The sequence below is a fragment of the Microtus pennsylvanicus genome, chromosome 18 (genome assembly GCF_037038515.1).
Source record: "Microtus pennsylvanicus isolate mMicPen1 chromosome 18, mMicPen1.hap1, whole genome shotgun sequence".
In the NCBI taxonomy this organism is placed as follows: Eukaryota; Metazoa; Chordata; class Mammalia; order Rodentia; family Cricetidae; genus Microtus; species Microtus pennsylvanicus.
In genome coordinates this window covers 42,848,528-42,866,153 of record NC_134596.1, presented here as the reverse complement: position 1 = coordinate 42,866,153, position 17,626 = coordinate 42,848,528, and the positions used below count along the sequence as shown (strand labels likewise).

Here is a 17,626-nt window from a genome sequence, read left to right as displayed (position 1 = left end):
TTGACTCTTGCCCTCTCATTACTCTTAGGCAGAACGTGGGTCTGTGCCCGGGAACTAAGAGTCACCATGGGATCAATTTCTCTGGCTGCTGTACCCAGGAAAAGGATAACACTTCTACCTCTTCTGGACACCAGAAGTCAACTGAGGGGCAAACCGAAAGTCTCTGGGTACAGTAGTAGTTCTTAATGAACAGACTGAATTCTACTGCAACCTGTGTTAAGATTGCTCCTTCCTACCTAAGCACATTTCCTCATAGCTATTATAACAATCACATAATTCTGCTTCTTAAGCCTTGATTGGTGCTAAGCGAATGAATGTAATAATGGAGAAATCTGTATAAACTGCTAACCATGCCTTACAGAAAGGTTTTTAGAGTTGAAAGTTATCATAACTGATTTGGGATTCACCTCTGTATGCTGTGAATACCACTGGTGAATAAAGAAACTGCCTTGGCCTGTTGATAGGGCAGAACTTAGACAGAAGGGGAAAACTAAACTGAATGCTGGGAGAAAGGAGGAGGAGTTGGAGAGAGGCATGTATCCCCACCTGAGAAGGACTTAGCCGGTAAGCCACTGCCCTGTGGTGATAAACAGATTAATGGAGATAGGTTAAACTAATATGTAAGAGTTAGCCAATAAGAAGCTAGAGCTAATGGGCCAAGCAGTGTTTTAAATAATATAGTTTCTATGTGATTATTTCGGGTCTGAGCTGCTGAGCAGCCAGGAATAAACTAGGGGCCTCCTTTACAACAATGAACTACATAGTCTAATCAATATTATTAGTAAGGGAGGCCCCTAAAGACAAAAAGTGATTTGCTAAAATCATACAATTAGTGTTTGATATGATCAAAATGAGGACCCACTCTTCAAAGCAGCTGCTGGGCAAGCAGACAGCTCAGAGGGTAAAAGCATGTGCTGTCAAGCCTGACAACCTGAGCTCCCTTCCTGGAGCCCACACCAGAAGGAGAGAATCGACTCCTGAAAGTTGCACTGGATTTCCATTCCTGCTGCTGCCCCTTACTTCCACCTTCCCATACAAAATTAAATTTCCAAAAAATGTAATTAAAAAAAATTAAAAGTATCTATAATATTAGGCTACAGTAACATGTTTTTGGTGTTTGAATATTTACAACAAAAAGAAAATAAAAGACAATATCAAAAATACATGCAACAAAAGAAAAAATAAGCCGGGCAGTGGTGGTGCACGCCTTTAATCCCAGCAGAAGCAGGCGGATCTCTGTGAGTTCAAGGACAGCCTGGTCTACAAGAGCTAGTTCCAGGATAGGCCCCCAAAGCTACAGAGAAACCCTGTCTTAAAAAAACAAAAACCCAAAATAAAACAAAGCGAAAAACCAAAATAATTAGAAAATTTAGATAAAATCAACTACATAAAAAACAAAACATTTTATACTTGTGCTGTTTTATGTTTTATGTTAACTTAATATAAGTTATAGTCACTGGACAGGAGGGACCCTTAACTGAGAAAGTGACTCAGTATGACAGACCTGTAGGCAAGCCTGTAAGTTATTTCTTAATTAGTGATTGATGGGGCGAACCCAGTCCATTGTGGGTAGGTTCCCTCCTGGGCAGGTGGTCCTGAGCTCTATAAAAAGGCAGCCTCCAGGTTCCTGTCCTGTTTGAGTTCCTGTCCTGACTTCCTTTGACGATGGACTAAGATGTGGACATATAAGCCAAATAAACCCTTTCCCCCCAACTTCTTTGGTCATGGTGTTTTATCAAGCAATAGTAACCCTAAGACATTACTTTAAACAGTGCCTTCTACAGCTAGGCATGTGGGACACTCCTGAAATCCCAGCACCTGGGAAGCAACAGCAGGATGACTTAAAGTTTCAAGTCAGTCCAGTCTACATAGTGAGACCATTTTAAAAAGCAAAAACCAAGCCATGGGTGATGGCACACACTTCTAATTCTAGCAGTCTGGTCAGAGGTAGTGATCAGCAGAAAACTAGCTCACTTTTTACCTCCATCTGCGACTTTACTGGAGGCAAGTCGCACGACCTCAGTGATCAAAGCTGTCTTTCCCAGTCCACGTCTAGAAAAGCCCACAGGAAAGTGATACTCCACAAAGAAAGTGCTGGAAGGAAAAAAACTAATTAAAAACAAACAAAATAAGGGCTAGCAAGGTGGCTCAGCAGTTAAGAGAATTTGTAAAAACTAATTAAAAACAAACAAAATAAGGGCTAGAAAGGTGGCTCAGCAGCTAAGAGAATTTGTAAAAACTAATTAAAAACAAACAAAATAAGGGCTAGAAAGGTGGCTCAGCAGCTAAGAGAATTGTCGCTCTGGCGGTGGACCCAGCTTAGGTTCCCAGCACCCACCGGAGTCCAGTGCTCAGTCCTCCCTGCTGACCTCCCTGAGCATCACTCATACATGTGGTACACATACAGGCAAATATGTATATCCACCCATATACATAAAAAGGAAAAAAAATCTAAAACCAAACCAAACAAAAAGTATATTTATTTTCTGTCTCCTCTATCTTTGAAGTTCCTATTTCCAGGACTGCATGGCCTCAGAGGTCACTTAGAGCTCACTCTTCAAGTCTTTTACCATCTGCACCCACAGTACTTCCAAGGTAAATGATCTCTCTGGCCCCTGAGGTGTTATGCTACAGATAACCATCTTAGGTGCCTGGCTCTTTTGCTGTAACTGTAAGGGCTGAAAAACACCATCTACCCCAGCTTTCTTTACTCTAAATTTACCCTTGTTCTTGGGAATTTTGAACCAATTTATTGATTGAAATGTACATGAAAAGAAATCATAAACAGTTACACCCTTCCTATTATCAGCCACACTTTCCCCAAGAACCACTTAGCCTTCTTATTTAGATATACCGCTTTTTTGCTGCTGCTGCTGTTGCTGCTGCTGGCTTTGGTGGTTTCCCGGCAAAGCTTTTTCTGTTTGGTGTCACATGGGGACTATCTGGAGGGACACCCATTGTTTCAATGATGATTCTGACGGAATGTATTCTACCCAGAAGTGCCAGTCTATCCACACTTAGTGACGTCGCTGGGGTATGTCCTGGAATTCTTGAGAGCACTTGTTCGTCAACCACACTTCTGTAAGTTCACAGACAGGTAGGTATGAGTTAGAGACCTACTGGGAACAATCCAGTTGCACAGGAGGAAAGAGGTCAAGCAGTGAGTATTTCTTTCCAAAGATAAGTAGGAACAGCTCTATGTTTTACTTTGAGACAATGTCTCACTATGTAGTCCAAGCTGGCCTGAACACCATCTCCCCCATTCTCCTGCTTCTAACTTCCATGCTAGGATTGGAAACAGCATTTATGATCAGATCTGGTTCTCATCTAAAATTATGTAAAAATATTCTTTAACTGTAAGATTTATATCCATACAAGTATAGGAATGGGTGTTACAGAATTAGATTTTTCTAGAAGGGAAGTGTAACTTCTTCTAGTTTACTCACTACCCTAATCTCATTACCATGTCATTTTGTGTGTTCTTCACATTTTCCATACAGGTATGATAACAGCAGACATACCACCACCCACTATTCTGCTTTCTTCATAACTCATCTTGTCAAGCATCACCTTTTATTTTCTTATTTATTAATTTTTAGCTTTTTGAGACGGGGTTTCTCTATGTAGTTCTGGGTGTCCTAGGACTCAATATGTAGACATGGTTGGCTTTGAACTCACAGAAATCCACCTATCTCTGCCCGTTGAGCTGTGCATTTTAGGGTTGAAATCCTTCAATGAGCTGCTATATATAACTTAAGCACTTCTGCAGGCTTGGCCAAGTCCAGGCTATTTCCCTTGCGACAATGCTCTTGCTCCGCTTTAGGCTGCATTCAGCATTCATGAGGCTCACCTGCTTTTCTTGACAGCTGCCATCTTCTTCAGCTTGTGCTCACTTGACCCGACCACCTTAGATCTGCCAGAGGCTTTTGACTGGTTCACTATTTCAGAAGGTTCCATGCTCTCATCTTCACTGAGGAAGTCACTGGCACTGACTTCAGATTTCTAGAGGAAGATAAACAGAAGGCATGGCATTGAAAGACGCTATCTTCAGGTGAAGCAGCTACACTGTTTCTCCCAAAGCAAGCAGCAATTTCTTTTTAAAAACACCATTCTGTTAAAGAGATAAAAGGCAGCAGGGATATATTCCATTTTGATCCTGGCTATACAAGAACAATCTGCAGTTCAAAGATAAGCTTTAAGTCCATTCAGGGTAAATAAGAAGACAGGAAAGTGCTCAGGGAGACCACTGCACTGACTGTTGGCTGTGTTCAGCATTGTGCTAGGAGTTGCACATGTAGCTAAGTAGGCAGCATGTTCCTACCAGGTGCCTTGTCTTGTCTTTACATGTAGAAAACACCAGGAAGTCTGTTTGTGATTCCCAGCTATAAGGGGGGAACCTACATTTTGATTTCCATGATTTTTGAAGTCTGTCTTTCTACCATAGTTTGAGGCAGAATGGTTGTTACAATGTCACCTAGCTGGGTGCAAAGACTGTCTTTGCCCCCATTATCCATGCTCTAAATTATTCATTCTGTTTTTTAAATTGCTTTTAAAAATTAATGACTATTTCACAAATTGCCTTCAAAAAGAAATCAGTTGAAAAACCCCCTTAATTTTATTTTCGAGAAAAGGCATCTACTGTAACTGATTAAATTGGCCTCTTGTATTACAAAATGCAAAATAAACAGAGGAGGTGGCATTATGACTATTTGGCTTCCGACTGTAAAGGGCACACAGTATCTAACACACAATGTGTTACTCAAGTCTGTTTCCTCCTATTTCCATCTTCAGCATTTTTAAGCACATAGTTTGTTGACCCATGATAATGAGGACAAATTTACTCAAAGATCAAAGTAGAAAGCTTTTTGATCATAGGTTTTCCTTTGATGGCTGCTTTTCAAAATGAATACAGAAGCCTGGTGTAGTGACAGACACCTTTAATTCTAGCACTTGGGAGGCAAAGGTAGGTGGATCTCAAGGCCAGGCTGGTCTATATAGTGAGTTCCAGGCCAGCCAGGGATACATAATGGGATTCTGACTCAAAACAAAACGAACATTATAATAAAAATGGTCAGATAAAAGATAACCAAAATCTGGTGTGGGAAGTCCTTCTGTCTATGCGTTGCTTTTATTGGTTAATGAATAAATCTGTTTTGGCCAGTGGCTTAGCAGAACAGAGCTAGGTGGGGGGCAGGGGTATGCCTCTGCAGCCTACCAAAACTTTGTTGGTAGGTCACGACCTCGTGGTGCTGCATAGATTAATGGAGATAGGTTAGTTTAGAATATAAGAATAGTTAGCAATATGCTTAAGTTGGCCAAACAGTATTATAAATAATACAGTTTCTGTGTGATTATTTCAGGAGTCTAGGAAGCCAGGAAACGACAAGCAACTCCCAACAACACAAAATCTAAGTAGATTTATAGGTTAAAATAAATTAGGGCAAATACAAATTGGGTTGTTAAATTGGGCTTGGAATTCCAGGAATCTGAACCAAAGAGCAATAATGCTGCATGCATTTCTAAGCAGTGATGATTTACTACTCAGTATCAGAATGTCAAACATTGTCTTTGGAGCAGAACATGAACGTGTTAAACCCCTGATCTTCTTGACAATTCACGATCAACTGGTTAACTGTCTGCATCAACATTTTCTGACCTTATTCTGCTCACATAGCGTGGGGGGATTATTTAGTGCCCTTCGAACATTCATTTATTCATTGTCGTTGCTGTATGGTTAATAACAATGGTACACACGCCTGTTTATGAAGAACTGCACCAAAGACGCACAATAAAGGTTATGTATAAGACCTTCTTGGGAGAGTCAGGATGGTTTCCTCATAGAGGGCCTTTTGAAGAATGCAGTTTACTAGATGACTAGAAACAGTTCTACATTCACAGAGAAGGATCAGAAGGAGGAAGTAAGGAGGTACAAGAGAAGCTGAGGTGTTTGAGGAGGGGATAGGATGCCAGCGTGGAGACGCCAGTGAATAAAGGCCAAACAGGAAGATAAGCGAGGGAAGCCGGGCGGAGTTCCAAAGCCATTCTTAGAACTTTAAAGAATGGGACAGCCAAAGAACTGTATGCTGCCAGAAGGTCCAGGCAAGGGTTCAAGTTCTGCCACTCAACAGCTTACAATGTTTTTACTTTTAAAGCTGAGCCTGACTATGCAGCCTTGAATTTGCTTTTTAACCAGGCAGGCCTAGAACCTTGGATCCTGCTGCAGACTCCCAAGTGCTGGAATCCCACAGGTGTGTATCACCACAGGCCAGCTTCCTTGTATTTAACTTCTAAGTATTTAAATTCCTTGTATTTAACTATTTAAGCTGTTTTTTCATGGTATGTAAGACAGAAAATACTGTTTCATGGGTCTAGTTAAAGAATTAAACTGAAGTATGAATTGAAAACATTTGGCACAGTTCATGATTAATGGAAGAACAACATGTAAAGGCCTTAGCACATAGGACACTGGTTAAGTAAGTGGGAAGTAAAGAGACGCTTTCTTCTTTATCCCACATGGAACACAGTTACAGTGATGACTGCTGAGGCAGGAGGTCCTGGGATCCTAACAGCTAGACTCTTTCAAATTCAAGCTCTCTTTTTCTTGATGCTACATCCACCTTTTACTCTGTTTCTCTCTCCTCTCTCAAGACCTCAGAAGCTTTGTTTCTGCTCTGGATTGCTTGCCCTCTAATTCTGCTCCCCATTTGGTTAAAACCCTGTCATTTTCACCTCACTTGCCATGCAAAGCTTTTCAGTCTGGTCACAGTGTGCCAGTCTATTCTACAAACTAATTTTCCTCCCAGTGTTGGGGCTCAAACTCAAGGCCTTGCATACATTAGGCCAGTGCTAAATTCCCTATTCTCTTGAAAATTCTCATTTACTTAATTGGATTCCTTGCAGTACTTAAACACACTTTTCTCAGACTTGGACTATAGCACTTGCCTCACACACACAAAGCCCTAGGTTTAATCACCAGCACCACACAGGAAAAAAAGTCTATTTCCAACATCCTTTTTGTTTCCTACATAGGTCCTTTCTATACTCACGTGCTGGTCAGTTCTTCTGTGATTGGCCTACAGGACATTTTCCTGATTAATGATTGAAGTGGGAGGGCTCAGGCCACCCCTAGAAAGTGGTTCTAGGTTGTATAAAAAGGCAGGCTGAAGGAACCACGAGAAACAAGCCAGGAAGTGGTGTTCCTCCATTGTCCCTGTTTGAGTTCCTGCCCTGATGTCCCTCAGTGATAGAAGATGTAAGTTGTGAGCTGTAAGCTGAAATAAGCCTTTTCCTCACCAAGTTGCTTTAAGACAGTCCATTTCTCTGCCTTTCAAAACTCTCAAGTCTCTTAGACCTTTTATGCCTGCTTATGCTCCTGCTTGACAATATCATGTAATTTTCCCCATTTTGTCTCAGCTTTGGCAACCCTCCCCAGCTTACTACTGTAGAACTCTAAAATAACTCTAAAGTCATTTCTGACATCTCTGAGGCCAATTTTGAGGCCTCTCAGCAGTAATGCTCCCCCCTCCCCTGGGAACCAAGGACCTAACAACTACACTTGTACGTACTGAAATGTTGGGAACTTTCCATTCCCCCTTGAGTCCTTGTGAATGCTCTCCAAATAGAACTCAGTTATTGAATAGGGGCAAGATAACCCTGAGGTGTTGACTCAGTTCCTGGTGTTTTGACTCAGTCCCTGGGAAAGGGGCAAAGTGACCCTCAGATGTTTCCTCTTACCTCATCTGATCTGGCAACCACTCTTTAGCCATTTATTGGTAATAGCCCTTTTGAATAAGCCAATCATAATAGTTAAAAAACCACCCCCAGACACCCCCCTTGTTTCTGTGGCTTTTTCTTTTAAAAATAGCCTGTACCAGCCAATTGGGGTCTTTCTGGCCTCTCGAATGCTGAAAGACCCTATCATGACAGAATTAATAAAATCCTCATGCTTTTACATCAACTGTGGTGTGAGAGATGGTCTCTTGGGGCGACTCCTCCTCAGTGATTGGACTCTAGGGCCCAACACTACCAGGCCAGAATAAACTACCTTGTGTTTCAGTCACTTTTTTTCCGGGCATAGAAAGAGGGAAAATCAGAAGTATGATAGTCTGAACATGATTAGAATGTGTCCCTAAAAGCTTTTTTTTTTTTTTTTTTTTTTTTTTTTTTTTGATTTTTCGAGACAGGGTTTCTCCGTAGCTTTTGGTTCCTGTTCTGGAACTAGCTCTTGTAGACCAGGCTGGCCTCGAACTCACAGAGATCCGCCTGCCTCTGCCTCCCGAGTGACCACCGCCCGGCCCTAAAAGCTTTTTATGTTGAAAGCTTGGCCCTCAGTGACCATTAAGAAGTCAGGCCTCGGCCAGGCGATGGTGGCGCACGCCTTTAATCCCAGCACTTGGGAGGCAGAGGCAGGCGGATCTCTGTGAGTTCAAGACCAGCCTGGTCTACAGAGCTAGTTCCAGGACAGGCTCCAAAGCCACAGAGAAACCCTGTCTCGAAAAACAAAACAAAACAAAAAAAGATGTCAGGCCTCATGGAAAGAGATCCTCAGTTCTGTTAGGAAAAGTTCTTAGGAAGGGATGATGATGGGACTCAGTCCCCATGACTTCCTGTTTGGTGATGTGATCCCTGTTTCATACATGCCATGAGATGGTGTAGCCACAGGGGTCTTTATCAGAGCTTTGAGAATGCTGTTTAGACTTTCTGCCTTCTGAACTATGAGCTATATAAATCTCTCTTCTTTATAAAGTTAGCCTACCTCAGGTATTTTGTATGGTAACAAACAATTATTTGAGGAACATGATAATAATCTCCAGGATTACTTGTGGAAAGCAATTAACTCACTATTTATAGCATCTACAACAGTGGTTCCTAATTCCATGACCCTTTAATAAAGTTCTTCATGTTGTGGTGACCCCCACCAAAAAATTATTTTCATTGCTACTTCATAACTGTAACTTTACTACTGTTATAATGTAAATATCTGCTATGACCCCAAAGAGGCTGCAAGCCACAGGCTGAGAACCACTGGTCTAGAAGATGCTAAACCAGCAACTCCTCATACAGCTTGACATAAAAAGGTTGGAATAAAGTAGAACTGCCTGAAAAGAATTGCCTGTTTTACAAGCCCAAAGAGGGTTCTGTTACCTGTGAGTAGAAATGTTTCTGGACTTTTCTGAATAGACACTGAGTGGGCTCTGAAGTATGCCTGTATTAGCTCCAACAAAGCCATATGACACACTGCAACACAGGTTCTGGGCGCGGCTGAATCTGAATCTGATTCTGGCTATGACACTTGCTACGTATTCTTGGGATAAAATAATAAAGTGTCACTAGGCCTGTCTCTTTTCTGTAAATGATAATACTTTCTTCTCTGGCTGTCATCATTATTAAATAAGCTGTATGTAAAATGAACAGCTTCCCGCGAGTACTGTGACTGTGGCTGCTAATGCTGTGTTCCCTGATTTGTGGAACTTCAGATGCAATGACTCACAGGTGCTGTGTAAAACAAGTTCTCCAGGAGACTCTGGTCATACTGAGGGTCATTCAGGTCACTGCTGCAGTACACATCACTTCCAGGAGATGGGGAGTCTGGAGGCGAACCTAATCCATTCCAGAAATGACCCTGGGATAATTCAGCACTAGAGACAAGAAAAACAAAGGCAAAGATTTTAATGGTGGAACTACCCGCCCCACCCCCACCCCCACCTCTGGCAAAACTTCCTAACAGCGAAAGGAGGAATGCTAAGGACTCACTCTCCACAAACTACTGGTGCCCTTTTCCAACTCCATTTTGCCTCTCTTGGGATGATGTCAATTAGGACTCAAAACCCACTACTGAAAAGCATTGTGTTCTCAGCAAGTGTCTGCTGGCCATCTAGTATGTGCTGTGGTTGCCATAGAGATGGCTAACCTAACCTAGGTCAAGCTGTGCTCCTTGTGGTAACTGTGCTCTAGCTGGGAGAAAAAAAATGGTAACTATCATTTTTTTTTAAAGTAAATGTTTTTGTGAAAAAAGAGCTAATTCACAAAAACGTCTTCTTCAATTAAACAAACATATGTATTTTGGAATTATTATGACATGATTAATTTTACATTGGATATAAAACTGGATAAGCTCTGTGAATTTGAAGCCAGCCTGGTCTACAGATTGAGTTCAAGGACAGCCAAGTCTACACAAAGAAACTCTGTCTCGAGAAGCAAAACAAACAAAAATGAATAAAACACTACAAGGAGTTTACAAACTGAGGAAGCACAAATGTGAGTGACTCACACTATAAGGAAAAATTCAGCTTATTTTTCTCTTATAATAACAAATACTTAATGTTAGTGAACTGAAAAATATTTAAATGAACATCCATTACTAATAAAGCAATAATATTAAATACCATATGCTGATCACTGACTCAAGTATTTATTATTTCTCAGCTTCTTTTTCAATCTAGCTACCATTCTTTTTAATTTCTACAAAAAAGTGCACAATCATTACCTTCAAATGAGACTATGTAGTTTTATTTCCTTTACTTAGAGGAGCAAGAGAGAGGGAGAGAGAGAGAAAGATCATTTCCATGCATGGGACAACTTGTAAGAATGATTCTCTCCTACCACATGGGCTCCAGGGACAGAACTCAGGTTGTCAGACTTGGCACCAAGTGTCTTTATCTGCTGAGATATCTCGCTAGACTCTTAGGAACAAAAATTGTCCCCCTATTTTTGGAAAATATTCTTGGTATCCATTTATATAACATGTTTTTTTAAAAAAACATATTTGTAAAAAAATTTTATGAGTGTTTACCTGCATGCATGCATTTGGTGATACAAGGAACAAAAGGTGATATCTCTTGCCACTTTCCTATAAGTTTAAATTTTAACCAAATTAAACTAAGTGCAAAAGCCAGGCATTGTGGTGCATGCCTACAGCACTTGGGAGGCAGTGGTAGGAGGATCAGCGCTCACTGTCATTCTCAGTTACATAGCACATAGCAAGCTCAAGGCTACCTTGAGCTACATTAGACACTCTCTTAAAAAACAAACAAAACCCCAAAAAACAAACCTTAAGTAAGTTGTGCATTCTTAAAAATATGTTTCTTGTGTATATGTAACATGTGTAACATATCAAGACAGTACTGTTTACAGTAGTTCCTCACGAGACAGTACACGATGAGTCTGGTTTTAGTGAACATGTTAACAATATTCACAATTAATTATTAATTAACTAAACTTCTATGTGCTAACACCATGCTAACTCCTTTATATACACAATTCTCAACCTCACTGAAATTTTGCAAAGTTTGAAAAAAAAAAACTTCCAAAATTTTGCCAAGCTGAAATAACTGCCTAAGGCTACAATGCTAAGCAACAGACTTCAACTTTCACCTAGTTAAAAGTCATGCTCTCTTCGTCACAGCAGCTAACACAGATGATGAAGAGAATGGAGAGACAAGGACAGAGAGGTGGGCTGCGAGCCATTCTGTGAGCAAAACTAGAAGGAAAGGCTATACACTGGCTTTTTACTTAATAGGCAAACAGTCCTAGTTTAAGGATAAGGGAAGGACTCAGGCCAAGGAAGTATTACTAACAAAGTATTCAATGAATTGAAAGAAGTTTTAAATGGAAGAAAGCTAGATAAAAGTACTTACCTGCCTAGCAGCAGCTGTATGGCTCTGGTGTCAACTTTTATGTCATCTTTACAAAACATGTTCTCAGTCAAAGGGAGGAGGTGGTCACCACTGTGGTCTTTAAATTGATTTTTAGATGAATTCCTGGTTCCAAGGTGTGAAAAATACTCTGTCATGAATGGCTAACAGATGGGAAAAATTTAAATCCTAATCAAACTAAAAAAGAGAAGGTACTAGTCTGACTTAGAAAATTTAACATTTTTAGGCTTCTCTGCCTTAAATGTATATAAAACTTTACACTGTGCAAATTTCTTCCCAACACCAGAATCCCATTTCATTTCCGAAGTGAGGGAAAAATATCTTCATTTTATATATAAGCATTCCAGTTTAGAGAGTGAAGAGTTTATCCATTTATATATTCATCAAGCACCAATGTTAGGTGTTAGATTCTAAGTACCTTCTACTGTAGGCTCACCACATTAAGAAATATTTACTGAGAGGCTGGAGAGATGGTTCAGCAGTACTTGCTGCTCTTCCAAAGGATCCAGGTTCAAGTTCCAGCACCCACATGGCAGCTCAAAACTGTCTGTAACTTCAGTTCAAGGGGAATCAGACATCCTCATACAGACATACAAACAGGCAAAACACCAATTCAAATGAAATAAAAATAAATTTAAAGAAAAAGAATTGTTATTATTATTATTTTTGTTTTTTGAGAAAGGATTTCTCTGTGTAGCCCTAGATATCCTGGAATTCATTCTGTAGACCAGGTTGGCCTCAAACTCAGATCCACCTGCCTCTGCCTCTCCAGTGCTGGGATTAAAGATGTGCACCACCATCGCCCAGGTTTAAAAAAAAAAAGAATTATTTGCTGAAAATTTCCAAGAGTATCCCATTCATAACAACAAAAAGCAAGGTAAGTCAACAACTGAAGAAATGAGCTAGAGGGGTGTGTGTTTGTCACTAACTTACGGCACTGAGGATCTGAAAGCATCTTCCAGCATAGGAGGAGGAGCTTTGTCCAGCAGCATGCTAGTATCTGGGCTCGAGTTCATTGCAGAAATCAACATGGCATTCCTCAGTTTATTGCCTTGTTCTAACAGAGCTGAAGGCAGTAGAAACAGAAAATGAAAGCATCTGAAATCCAGAAGGAAGGGTTCCAGTATTCACAGTACCTGTCCTCCTATGGGTGACTTGCCCCAAGGTTCTGCAGTGGCCTTTGGGTCTGTTCTTCTGTAAGCCGGAAAATTCCTTGAGGAAGTTATTTAACAACTGTTGTTTACTGGGCTTCTACCGTGTGGTTAGATGTTACATCAATGAGTGAACATTCTATCCCAGAGAGACTGATACTATTGTGGGAGCTGTTTTGTCCCAGCCTCCCAACTCTCCCAACTGCTGTCTGATCATAATGAGGTAAATGATGCCTATGACTCATTTTCATATCCAGATACCTTATTCTGGCTCTCTTATTTATAATAGTTTCAATATTTCTACCCCCAAAACACTGGCAACTACACTGCTACCTAAACTTCTGGAAACCAGTCATACCTATAACAATCTATTCTATTACTTTCTTAACAAGATCTTACTTTGACAATTTATGCAAAACTAGCAACCTCCCCTCTCATCTCCCTTTCTTAATTTACCTCCATTGCCATTACTTCCCTCTATAAAGTACTATAAATAAGTACTAAGTACTATAAATAAATGTAGTACTTATTTATCCAGTTTGTCTTCCCATCTAGAATAGCAGATTCCTAAGACAGACTCTTTTTAAAGAAAATTTTAAACTGCTACATCCCTGATACATAGAAAAGCACCAGACAGGGCTGGAGAGATGGCTAAGCAGTTAAGAGCACTGACTATTCTTCCAAAGGACCTGAGTTCAATTCCCAGCAACCATCTGTAATGAGATCTGGCACCCTCTGGCCTGCAGGCATACATGGAGGCAGACTTTCTATACATAATAAATAAATAAAATCTTAAAAAAAAAAGAAAAGCATCAGACATTTGGTAGGTGTTGGATAAATACCTTCTTAATGACCAAATAAATACCTTCCTCAAAATCTGAGGCACAAGTACATACAAGAGTCCAGGCAGAAGCTGATGAAGTATTAAGTGTTGTAGACAATTTTCTTCCTTGTCAATGGACTCTTTAAATTAAAAGACTAAAGTCAATGGCTCATAATCTTGGAGTGTGTATGCATGTGTGTGTGCATGTGGGTATAATGTATTTATTATTATTGTGTGTATACATGTGGTGCTTATGTACGAGTGCAGACCATGGCTACAATAGTGTGCATGTGGAGGTCAGGGGCAAGTTAGTTCTCTCCTTCCACCTTTATGTGAGTTTCAGGAATGAACTCAGATACACACAAAGACAGACAAACACACATATATTTTCGTTTGTTTTTTTTTTTTTTTGTTGTTGTTTTTTCAACTCAGGGTTCCCCTGTATATCCCTGGCTGTCCTGGAGTTCACTCTGTAGACTAGGCTGGCCTTGAACTCACAGATACCTACCTGCCTTTCCTCCTGAGTGCTGACATTAAAGGCATGTGCTATCACAGTCTGGCCCTAGAGTATATTTTTAAAAACTGGGATTCCTAAGACATTTCAGATAAAAGATATGAACAACATAGCTCATTAGTAGAGTATATGTTATGTATGCAGAAGGCATAGATATAATCCCTATCATCGCAAAATATACAAGACCACATAATAACATAAAACAAGTAGTGTTTTTATAATAATATAATATATAATATTATATAATTATATAATAAATGGTACAGATACCTCCTTTGGAAATATTAGTGGGAGTGGATATACATTCCTGTCATGCTCCTGATGTCACAGAAATAATGACGGCATAGTGTTCCCTGACCTGAGGCAAGACAGGCTGCACCCACTTGCCTTTTATCGTGGTTTGAATGTGAATGCTTGAACACTTGGTCACCAGCTGGTGGCACTGTTTTGGAAGGTTGTGGAACTTGGAATGGTGCCTTCCTTGCTGGACAAAGTTGATCACTAAGGGCAGGTCTTGACCTTCTATAGCCTTGACCCCACTTCCTGTTGCAGAACCCAATGCAATCTACTGTTTCGTGCTCCTAGTGCCATGATGGAAAGTATTCCTTCTCAAACCATAATCCAATACAAACCTTATCAGGTATACTTGATCACAGAACTGAGAAGAGTAACATACAAATGAGCAGACTTCTACTTTTATGTATTCTGTAGTACTGTAAATATTAAAATAGAATTTAACTCCCAGTCTTAAGTAATAAAGATGCTTTATGCTATCACACTAAATGTCCCCATGAAGAATAACAGTTTTTAGAATGTGAAATGAATTTGGTACTACTCTAGCTGCCTTAAATTATTTGGGGACAGATAAGGACTAATACATTTCTATAAGAAAAGCTTTACCCTCATATCCAAACACACAATGTAACAATCTAATTACAAGTTCTTAGGTGCACATGAATGAATAATGTGTTCCCAGAGGACATCATTAAGGGAAACAAAGCACAGAAAGACAAACTTCCTATCATCTATTTGTGGAAGCTTGAAAGATGATCCCTAAACAGATAATACAAGAAAGATTAACAAAAATGGGGAAGGGTGGGGGGAGGGAAGGAAAGGAATGGCCAGTGGGGACAGGGGTGCAGCTGATAAGGTATAATTTCTAGTGTTCTCTAGCATCATAGAATAATTGTGACTGACAACTGAATGTTGCAGAATAGCTAATAAAGGACATTGTGTTTTGAAAATTAAATTACTATTGTGTGTGTGTGTGTGTGTGTGTGTGTGTGTGTGCATGCAGTGGGGTGGGAGGTCAGAACACGCCACCTGTATGTGTGGAAGTTAGACAACAACTTGCAGGAGTCAATTCTTTCTTTCACCATGTGGGTGGGGGGGGAATCACACTCAGCAAGGCTTGGCGGGAGAAGCTGAGCTATCTTACCAACTCCGTAAAGGACATTTTAAATGTTTCTAACACAAAAGATAAGTGTCTGAGATGATAGATGTAACCTGATTTGATCATTACCTACTGTATATGCACATTGAAATATACTATACCCCACAAACACAATTGCCATATACTAATTTAAAGTAAAAACATCTAATTAGCAGTCCTTTACATGAGAGTCTGGATGACAGCAAGTTCTCACACTTTTATTTGGCTGTTCAGTTCACTGAGAAGTCTTGCTTTCCTTTGTGGGCAGGCTAACAAGCAGAGTAATCCCAATAAATACAGTGAAGCCTTAGGTCACAGATAGATACATACCTGAAAGAAGGTCCTTTGTAGGGGGGTTGTTTGAAGACAGGATGAATGAGTCACTGTGACTCTTGGTGACTGTACTAATTTGTGGCTGAAATTCAGAACTGTTTAGGAGGGACATCTGCTTCTGTGGGGCTTTGCCTCTCAGCAATACTGTCTCTAAACTTGGCTCTGAATTAAGGTGATGCTGTGGTCCACACAAAGAACTCTTTACTGCATCGAGGTTCTCTGCAAAGTACAAGTGGTCCTTCCCCCTGTTAGAAAGAAAGAGCCAGCAGCTCATACCCTGTCTTGGAAATATTCCACCTTGTCAGAGATAGGTCATCCACGAGGGCGCTGTAGCTGGGGCCTTGTGAGAAGTTTTTTGGTTTTTGGGTTTTTGTTGTTGTTTCTTTTTTTGTGTTGTGTTTTTATATATCTGCTTTTTATCTCCTCAATTAAAGGAATATAGACCTTACCACAGTTGTGGGTTATACTTTAAGTGATACAAAACAGAGATTACCACACAGGGAAAGGGAGTGTGTGTATCTACACAGTTTCATACAATGCAGATTACTTCACAAGTAATCAAGACAAAAATCTGTTTCTCATACTTCATTCCATTTCACAAAACAATGACCTTTCCCCTGCCATGTATAATGACATCTGTAAACTTTAGTCATATGTGCACACTGGCTTCTCTACTGGACTGTGAGCAGTCCTTAAAAACAGGACTTGTAGGGGTTTTGCGACTGCTGTAATTTGGGGCACACTAAGACTGCATTCTACCACTGAGCTACCTCTTTGGCCCCAGGAATTGTGTCTTGATTATTTCTGTGCCAGTGTCTGGTGTCCTGGGCAGCAGTGGGTGCGTAAGAGCTGGCTGCTGAATAAATAACTGTGTTTCACTGTTCAGATGTTCAATAGGACAATGAGAGCAGATGCAGAGACTTGGAGACGTGAGTGTTACCTTGGTGTGGCTGATCTACTGCTGGTGCCTGCTAATTCTTTTCCTTCAGTTTTGATGGCAGGTTCCCCACAAGATGGAATCATAGATAGAGCATTGCTGGATTCAGTATTCTCTCGGAGTCCTCGCTCAGATAAAAGCACATTTTCTGTCATGTCGGTGGTAGGAAGAGGCTTATAGCTGTTGTAAGTATCTGACAGAGGTTCCAGGGCAAGTGAAACCTGAAAGAACATGAAACAATAGATTTTCTTCAGCCTCCAGTAACTAACTGTAAGAAATCCCTGCCTGACAAAAGTTAATGTCTACCTGTTCCTCACAAGAGTAGGCCTAGATTTCTGCTGACTTCAAGAACCTCTCTCACTATGCTTCATTTCTTTGTGTGAGACAGACCAATGCCCTATATTCACAGCTCTGCACTTTTATTCAGGCCTCGATTCTCTCATGCCTAGATAAAGATATCAAAGTCATTGCCTTCTTCAGGATGCCCCTTACTGTCTACCCATCACTATAATCACTACTTACTGAACACTTTACTATAGGCCAGGAATGCGCTGTATTCCCCATCCAGATCACTGCAGTGATGACACAAGTCAGGAACTTATATTCTCATAACTGTGAGGTTAAGGAAAAAGCAGAGGCCAGATGTGGTGAGGTATGCCTAGTAATACCAGCACTTAGGGTGTGAAGGCAGGAAAATTATGATTCCCCAGTCAGTCTATGCTACCTGGTAAGAATCTATCTCCAAAACCAAGGTTTAGAGAGCATATTTGCATCACTTACCT

The 17,626-nt window shown here is 40.5% G+C and overlaps 1 protein-coding gene across 3 annotated transcripts in view; it reads right to left on the bottom strand.

Annotated features, from left to right (window-relative positions):
- Positions 1–17,626, bottom strand: part of C2cd3 (C2 domain containing 3 centriole elongation regulator) — an 88,033-nt gene that overhangs the window by 57,552 nt on the left and 12,855 nt on the right. For all 3 annotated transcript variants that reach the window (XM_075952359.1, XM_075952360.1, XM_075952361.1), the window contains exons 4-11: positions 16,848–17,065; positions 15,905–16,152; positions 12,588–12,720; positions 11,637–11,759; positions 9,491–9,638; positions 3,851–4,002; positions 2,855–3,079; positions 1,982–2,094 (exon numbers count right to left, since the gene is read on the bottom strand). In XM_075952359.1, coding sequence (XP_075808474.1) covers positions 1,982–2,094; positions 2,855–3,079; positions 3,851–4,002; positions 9,491–9,638; positions 11,637–11,759; positions 12,588–12,720; positions 15,905–16,152; positions 16,848–17,065 — 1,360 coding nt within the window. The remainder of the gene's footprint in view (positions 1–1,981; positions 2,095–2,854; positions 3,080–3,850; positions 4,003–9,490; positions 9,639–11,636; positions 11,760–12,587; positions 12,721–15,904; positions 16,153–16,847; positions 17,066–17,626) is intronic.